This window comes from Tupaia chinensis, unplaced genomic scaffold (assembly GCF_000334495.1).
Source record: "Tupaia chinensis unplaced genomic scaffold, TupChi_1.0 Scaffold000074_1, whole genome shotgun sequence".
NCBI classification, from domain to species: Eukaryota; Metazoa; Chordata; class Mammalia; order Scandentia; family Tupaiidae; genus Tupaia; species Tupaia belangeri.
Window position 1 is genome coordinate 2,912,718 of NW_006159534.1, and position 8,716 is coordinate 2,921,433.

Sequence of the window (8,716 nt, forward strand, 5' to 3'; positions counted from 1 at the left end):
TTAATTTTAAAAGGCAAAAAGTGAAAACCATGCACACCACACAAAAGTAATATTTCACAGCTGTTCAGTAGACATCTCAGAATGGGCCTGGGTTTCTGCCTCTCCTAAATGGGAGAGGGAAAGCCACAAGTCAGCAAGATAAAGGCAGGGCTTGAGAGGCCAGGGAATACTTTACCTTAAAAAAAAAAATGGCAGGGACCAGCAGGGGGCGTGGGGGGTTAGGGGCTTGGTTGGCCGACCTGGGTTCAAGTCCTAGACCTGGTGGCTTGCTTTCTCACTTCCTCTCTCTCACTCTCACCCTCTGTCTCTCTGGTCAAATTAAAAAGTCAATGAATGAATAAATAAATAAACTAAATAATTATTTTTTAAAAAGGCACAGAGAGATGGAGAGAAGGATGCAGAGGTTGCCCTACCAATCTAGAAATGGAGGGAGAAGTCTCAGAAAAAATCTTCATTTTTAGTCAGTGAAAGCAGTAGTTCACAGCTGAAGTTCAGTAGACATTTCAGAATGGGCCTGGGTTTGTGCCTCTCCTCTGGTGATCAGGATTTTCCATCTCAGAGTTTCTGAGGCTCCCTCCCTCAGGGACAGCTGCCCCTGGGAGACTGAGTGAGTGGCCCCTATATTTGGCTTACAAATTGAGATCACCTGTAAGATTTCACCTGTAAGTTCCAAACCTGAACAGAAAGGGCTCCAGAGTAGAGCTCTGAAGTCCTTTCCAGGCCTCAGTTCATGGGATTCTATAAGAGAAAAATTGCAAGGGGATCAGGGAGCAATGGGTGCAGCATAATGTGGAACACTGATGTAGGCCCCATGGATGGCAGTTATGGATGTGAGATTGTCTGCGACTTGGAAGAGCTCTGCTCTTTGCCTCTTTCCAGGAATTCACCCTCTGAGATATTTTCTCCTGGGTGTTTCAAATCCTGGCCATGGGGTCCCAGAATTGATCTCAGTTGGGTGTGTGTTCTATCATTCTGTCACCACATATGAGAGTATCTCTCGACAGAAGGAGCCACGGGCCTCCTGGATGGCTGTGAACCCTCCGGATTGCTAGGAGAGATACACTGAACTGCTGAGGGACTGGCAGAAGGCATTCACGGAGTTGCTGAGGCCCCTATGGAAGCACTACATTCAGGTGTGCATGTAGTGGGCCAGTGCTTTTCCTCACTAGCTCCCTCTGCAGCACAGAGGCTGAGTTGCATCTCTGTGGCTTTGGGCAAAGCTTGGAAAATCTGGTTGATGTAGCTCAGTGCCTGCCATCTCCCCTGTGACTCTTCTGGATTGTCTGTCTATCCCCCACCCCCCAGGAGTCCAGAGAAAGACAGAGGGAGAAAGCACCTCCCATGGGGATATGGTCATGCTACAATCCCTTTTCCTTCGTTTCTCCAGCCTACTGGGATTTCGGGCATGCACACACATGTCCAGTGTGTTTTTCAAGCTGCCAGGGCCAGGATTTGAACCTTGGTTGAGGCCAAGATTCAAACTCTGGTTGGCCATGTGGGATCTGGCCCCCTTGCCACTAGGTTACAGAGCCAGCCCTCCTTTCCCATTCTAAATGTGCCCATTCTGTGTTTCATTTTCTGATAGCAAGTGTAGTTTGCTTGCGTATGTACAACTTACCTTAACTTTCCCAGGGATATTTCTGGTTTCTGTATATCTTTCTCCTCTACAGCACTCATAATAGCCACAAAGCTTATCAATTAATCATTCCCACTATCTATAGAGTAACTCCCCAAGGCAGGTAATTCCTTTGAAATGCAGTAAATCCTCCATGAATATCTGTGCACAGGTGGAGAGTCAGTGCATGCAGGTCTGGGGAAATGATGTATTATAGGGTAGAGGGTGATTCTAGCCATGCCCCCAGTCACATCACCCCAGGGCTTGCCTCTGTCCTTGTAGAAACCCTTTCTTGGCTTGTGTGTGTGTTCCACAGTTTCACACTTACTGGAGGATGATGGGCTGTGAGTTGAGGATGGAAGCACCAAGGGATTTCTCCAATATGCGTATGATGGACAGGATTTCATTATCCTCAACAAAGACAACCTGTCCTGGGTGGCTGTGGATAATGTGGCTCATATTATCAAGCAGGCATGGGAGGCCAATCAGTATGAATTACAATATCGAAGGAATCGGCTGGAAGAAGAATGGCTACAGAGGTTCCTGGCGTATGGGAAAGATACCCTACGAGAAGAACAGAGAGCAAGTAAAGAGACGGGAGAACACCTTATTCCTGTGCCTTCAGAACATTAGTTTTAAACCTAATTCCTCCATTTCCTATTCTGAACTCTCCATTTAGTTGAGCTATTGTGACCTAAACTCCCTGCAAGAGTTTTCCTTAGTTATTTTTTTTATCAGCATCTTGACAAGATTGAGTAATGCCACTATCTTGACACAGTGGAGTACCTCCAGGAGTATCTCCGTTTGGGGTTATCCAGAGAGGCAAATCCTTCCACCGCCTGTCAATGATGAGTTGGGAAATATCTGAGGAGCTGGGGCAATTCTTACCAGTTGTTTAGTAACTAGGGGCTCTCCCAAAACAGTATGAGGAAAATCTGGACTGACAAAGAGAATGGAGGGGCCTTGTTTTACTAAGGGATTAATGATAAGATTCCTTTCAGTGAAGAGCTCTGCTAAGCCTTAAATATATGACTTAATTGGTTAACATGGTGTTACTACAGAATTTTTCGTGTCTGAGCCTGTGATTCCAGTGGAGTGAAGTCTGCACTGTGCGACAGGGTACTCATAGGCACAACTCACCTTTCCCCAGCAGTGATTGGTGGAGGGACTCTTCAGAGCTGGGACAGGCCTGTAATGGAGGGGTCTGGGCCACAGTTGTGAATATGGACTACCTGTCTAAGACAACAGGGGCCCAGCCATGGTGGAAGGTGCTGCTAAGATGCAGTGCTTTGGCCAGCACATGGGAAGCCCAGGTTCAATTCCTGGTCTGACCTAAAGACTGGGCACAGTGGCGTGTGTCTGTAATTTGATCCACTTGAGGAAGCTGAGGCATGAGGATCATCAGCTCAAGACTGGCCTGGGAAACATGGCAAGACTCCTTCCTTACAATAAGAGCCAAGTGTGGTGGTACATACTGTGGTCCCTGCTGAGAGGAAAGGCAGAAGGCTCATAGCATGGTGAGACCCTGTCCAGAAAAAAAAAAAAAAAGAGCATTGGAGTTAAATGATTAGAGTTTGAGTTTCAGCTCTCCTCCTCACTAGCCAAATAGCTATCTTAATATTTTTTGTTTGTTTTTGTTTATTTGTTTCTTCTGTGCGAGAAACACACACAATGACGGAGAGAGAGGCACCTCAGTGGGGTCTTTGCACCGTGATCTACCCCATCTCAGCTGGCCCAGACCATGGGCACATGCATGCATGCCTGGTGTGCTCAGGGAGGTCCAGGGACACCGACCCAGGACCTTCCCCACATGAGTCCTACAGTGCTAGCTGTGTAGGGTAACCGTACCACCCCCTAGACCCACTGTCTCAGTCGTAGTAGTCACAAGCAGCAAAAACCTATTTAAATTGGCTTAGGTACAAACAGGGAAGTGATTCAAATGGCAGGAATCAGGGTTGTGTGGAGATCTGAGGAATCAAAACCAGAATTTGAATCGTTTTCTCCATGAGGTGGGGATGTAGCTGCCAGCACAAAGCTCCCCATTCCAGAGCAATGGGCACCTCTCTCCCAGCTCATCTTCATCATCACGGGGGTTCTCCAGCAGCCCTGGGTTGAGTCATGTGCCACCTCTCCAACTAGTCTCTATAACAGGATAGGCTGCTGAGATTGGCCGTAGGTGACAGAGCCCTGACAAAGGCTAAGTGGCACACTCAGAATGGTTTAACTGAGGCCAGATGATGGCGTAGTGGTAAAGCACAACACTGTGCTTGGCGTTCTCTCTTTGGCAGCCAGAGGCTGTGCAAGTCAGGACCAGGAAGTGGACTCATCTGGCCCCTTTCACATCCACTTGGTCTTGGCTGTACATCCAGCACTGGGAACAGTAGGTAAACTGAGGCAGAGTTGCTGTGAATCGGGATTTGAGGGTTAATTCTCATCCTGTTGATTCTCTCTGGTGTGGGGAGCCTGGGGCCTGGGTTGTACAGGAGAAGGGCGGGAAGTTTCACTTCACTAAATTCACCAGGCAGTCTCACATGGAAAGGTTCCTGGTTCGTGCCCAGAGATCTCCCTGAGGATGCTAGGCATGCCTTTGCCAGTGATCTGGAGCTGGAGATGGCTGGCAGCATTGAGGTCCTTTAGGGGGTGCACCCTCTCCACCCGCCATGTCTCTCTCTCACTCATGAAAAAAATGAATAAATATAATTTGGGGGAAAAATTGGTTTAACTGAAGAGAGTTTAACCAAAAGATCACCTGTAGAGAGAGAACCAGGACTGAGGAAACTACTAAGGGATGGAGAAGGATCTAGAGACTTGCGACACTGCGAAGCCTGTATATCCCCTTGATTTGAAGGTGTGAGAGGCAGGAGTAATGTTTCCAGCTGGAGCTCTGGACAAAGAGCCTTCTAGACAGAGCTGTGACCATGGAGAACCATGGCCACCGGTAGGACTGGGTTGGGGAACTGAAGGCTAAAATCTGAATCCCTCTTCTCTAGCTCTGATCTTGTGCTGAGGATGCTCATCTTAGTGGTCAACCCCAACCAGAAGCCAAGGAACAGGGGAGCCCTGGAGCTGCAGTCTGATGCATGCCACCTGCGGGGGTATAGACAGGGGCCAGAAGGTTGAAACTAGACCTGGGCCCACCAGGAGAGACTAACCAGGGCACACAGTTCCCATTATAACTGGGGAAGGATTAAGTTCGGTCTTGTTTACAAAAGCACGTTAGAGTGGGATGGAGTAATTTTCCAAAATATGTTGTATGTTCTGCAGGAGAACAGATTTCTGTGATCAGGAAAATCAGAGCTCATCAATGCTGGACCAATGAAGCAATAATCTGGAGTAAAATAAGTAGGTATGAAAATGGCTCACAAATTGGCATGAAATAACATATCTGGAAGGACTTTGTAAACTGTGGGACTCTGTCCAGTGTTGTGGTCAGACTGAAGAACGTTGACATCTTAGGGTCTGGTTAACTCCGTGGCCATCTTGGCAGTGTACAGGGCCCTAGTCACGGAGGCATTTCAGGCCAAGACCAAGTGGATGTGAAAGGGGCCAGATGAGTCCACTTCCTGGTCCTGACTTGCACAGCCTCTGGCTGCCAAAGAGAGAACGCCAAGTTGCCTGACCCGCTGTACATCCAGCACTGGGAACAGTAGGTAAACTGAGGCAGAGTTGCTGTGAATCGGGATTTGAGGGTTAATTCTCATCCTGTTGATTCTCTCTGGTGTGGGGAGCCTGGGGCCTGGGTTGTACAGGAGAAGGGCGGGAAGTTTCACTTCACTAAATTCACTCCCCACACCAAGCCTCACCTCTATCTACCAAGGGTACCTTAATGGAGCTCAACTTTATGGTCAAAAATCACTCCTAGAAAAAGATCTAGGATCAATTTCTTAAAGACACTATCGAAACTCAGTTTCTCCTGGTGGTATTTATATTCATTCTAGTTAAATTGATTCATTTAAGACTGGGTCTTGCTATGTCACAATCCTTTTGCCTCTGTCTCCCTAGTCTCCGGGGTTATAGGCACACACTGCAGGTTTGGTCTTTAGGTCAAACTAGGAATTCAACGCAGGCCTTCCATGTGATCCCAGCCCATAGACCACAGCATCTTAGTGACGTGCACCACTGTGGCTGGGCCATATATTTTATTTTTAATCTTGGAAAGTCTCTTTCTTTTTTTTATTTCGAATTTCCCCAAAAGGGGAATTTTATTGATTACTTTATTCCCTCACAAATAGTCGAACTGTAATCAAATGAGGTGAACATTCGCCTCAAGATTTTGTTGTCTTCATAATAGAAAAGATGAGGCTTAGACCTGGATCACTTGACCCTTTCTCTTCTTATCTCCTCCCAGTTCCAAATGGCTTACATCTCTTGATAGCCAGCGTTCTCTTAGATCTGCAGTTGGGCTCAGCACATTCAAGCCTCAGCACAATCTTTGTAGTTCTTGCCTTTTTCCAGAAAATAGGCTTAGTCTGTCCACCATAGCCACTCTGCTTCCTGTCATAACGCTGCTGTCCCTGAGCACACAGAGAATCCTTGCCCTTTTGGTACTGTGTCACTTTATGAGGTTGGTGCTTGCCACACTCCTTACAGAAAGTCTGGCAGGTTTTAGGGACGTTCACCATGCTTGCGGGCCTGCTATCTGCACAGAAAGAGCTGGAAAGTCTTTTTCTGCTACTAATTTTTTTTCTTTTTTTTCTTTTAGTTTGCTATAGGGCACATATCCTCACTGTAGAGAGACAGAGAGATAGTGGGGGGAAAGTGAGAACTCATCCTGCGCCCCCCACCCCCAGGGCAAGGGCCATGCTGCAATCCCTTCTCTTCCTGTCTCCTCTCAGGATTTTGGGCATGCATGCACATATGCCTGGCATGCTTTTCAAGCCACCAGGTCCAGGACTCAGACTAAGCAGTGGGCCATGGGGGACCCAACTTCCCCAACCTCTGTATTACCTGCTGGCCTTCTACTAAATTAAAGGGAAAAAAAAAAGACAGGAAAGGCATTGCAGAGATAAGGGCTCATCCCTGTATCAGAGGTGACAGATAATAGTGCGGACCTGAGGAGCTGAGTCTTAGGGAGGAGCAGGACGCAGTTCTTCCAGTGCTTTTTGCCCCTTTACAGCTCTGTGACACAGTTTCAGTAGGACACATTAAGGGCAGCACCTTGTGGAAAGTTGACAGAGTAGTCACAAGGAAGCGAGGTCACAAATGGATGATTCTTTGTTGTCACCGCTGGAGGCCTTTTATGATACGGTATAGCCCCTTTGAGGGCGCAACCGTGACATGATCTCTTGTATACATCCATGTCCGATGCCAGTCATCAGGGTGTCAGCTGAGCAGACGAGGTGATTCCGGGCCGATGCTGAGCCAAGATGGCTGTGTTACTTATTTGCACGAAATGCAGAATCCAGCACAAGGAGTGCTGAGTTCTAATCTCCAATCTCTTGCTGAATTACTCTTACAAACAGTCACTTAGACATTCTGCGGCTTGGTTTTCCTCGACACATAAAGGAATTCCAAAGGTTAACAATAGACAATCCCAATACACTTTGCAAATACTCAAAGCTGCCTGTTTCTCCCTTGGAGGATGGAGCATGGCTCGCTTCGCATTCCTTGTTCCCTACCACACGGCCCTGGTAGGAAGTACACAGTGAATTAGTTTGCTGTGGATGAACCTGAGTTCTGGGTCATTCTTGGTTCAGATATTTCCTGAATGAAGAAAATCAACTAGGAAGCCCAGTTTCCTACTTCTAATATCATTCACTCAGTATATGAGATACGTCCACATGCATGCACTGCCTGATGTTTCCATTGACAACGAACCATATATATGACAGTGGCCCCATAACATTACAATGGGCAGGGCCAGCAGACGGTGTAGCGGTTTCGTTGCTGGACTCCCACATGACCCACTGCAGTTTGAATTCTGGACCCAATGGCTTGAAAATCACACCGAACACATATGCATGAATGTGTGCCCAAGATCCCAACAGGAGAATGGAGAAGAGATTGCAGCATGGCCATCCCCTCTGGGGGGTGATTTCTCACGTTCCCGCTCACTGTCTCCCTCTCTTTCTCCCCAGTGAACACATACGCCCTAAGGCAAAAACCTCTAAAAAAGAGAGGGCTCTTGTAATAGGTTATACCATATAGCCTGAGTGCGTAACAGGCTAGATCATCTAGGTCTGTGTAAACACACGAGGATGTTTGCACGATGACAAAACCACCTAATAATGCATTTCTCAGGATGTGTCTCTGTTGTTAAGCAACTGTATTTACTGTTAGCTACTTCTTCCCAGAGCCCCCATAAGTCAGAGACAATCACAGAGAAACTTTTCCAGGGATTACAACTCTCTTCTGCAGAGCTCATGGCTTTTGCCCCCCAGAAATTTCCATGATCTGGATAAGAAACGGAGAAGAAATTGGCCAAGAAATGGATCATGGAGGCATTCTTCCCAGTGGGATGGCCCCTATCAGACATGGATCTTGGTTGAGCTGGGTCCTTAGAGCAGTAACTTCACTCCTATCATGTAGAACACTGTGGCCTCCATATGGTTCTTCAGTTTCCCCAGGGTAAGGACAGACCCTGGGCTGTCTGGGGAGTGAGACTGAGAAAAGAGGGTGGGAGGAAGACATGCTATCTTCCTGGGAGGGGGAGGATGCATTCTCATCACCCAGTGTGCTTTTAGAATGGGTCATCTACAGCAGTGGTTCTCACACGTTTTGATTCCAGAGCTCCTTTATACTCTTAAAAATGATTGAGGACCCAGTTGTGGTGGCACATGCTGCTAACACGCTGTGCTCCACAGACCAGGGCCTCCTGGGAAGCCTGAGTTTGATTCTGGTCCAACCTGAGGACTGGGCCCAGTGGCTTGTGCCTGTAGTCACACCTACTTGGGAGTCCCAGGCAGGAGGATCAAGACACAGTAAAACTCTGTCTTCAAAACAAAAAACTATTGAGGGCCTCAAAGAGCTTTTGTTTGTGTGGGTTGTGTCTATTTTTTTTTTTTTTACTGTATTACAAATTAGAAATTAAACACAAGAAAACACAAGCACATAGTCCGTTAGCCTTCAGCTAGATGGGTGAGAAACAATAGTAAGAAAAAT

General features: G+C 47.2%; 1 protein-coding gene across 1 annotated transcript in view; it reads left to right on the forward strand.

Annotated features, from left to right (window-relative positions):
- Window positions 1-896: 896 nt before the first annotated feature.
- LOC102494137 (major histocompatibility complex class I-related gene protein) overlaps window positions 897-8,716 on the forward strand; it is a 43,618-nt gene continuing 35,798 nt past the window's right edge. Inside the window, 6 exon segments of the mRNA XM_014583796.1 lie at window positions 897-1,133; window positions 1,932-1,962; window positions 1,965-2,201; window positions 7,909-8,067; window positions 8,070-8,123; window positions 8,126-8,182. Of these exon segments, the coding sequence (XP_014439282.1) occupies window positions 1,026-1,133; window positions 1,932-1,962; window positions 1,965-2,201; window positions 7,909-8,067; window positions 8,070-8,123; window positions 8,126-8,182 (646 nt within the window). The 5' untranslated portion in view covers window positions 897-1,025.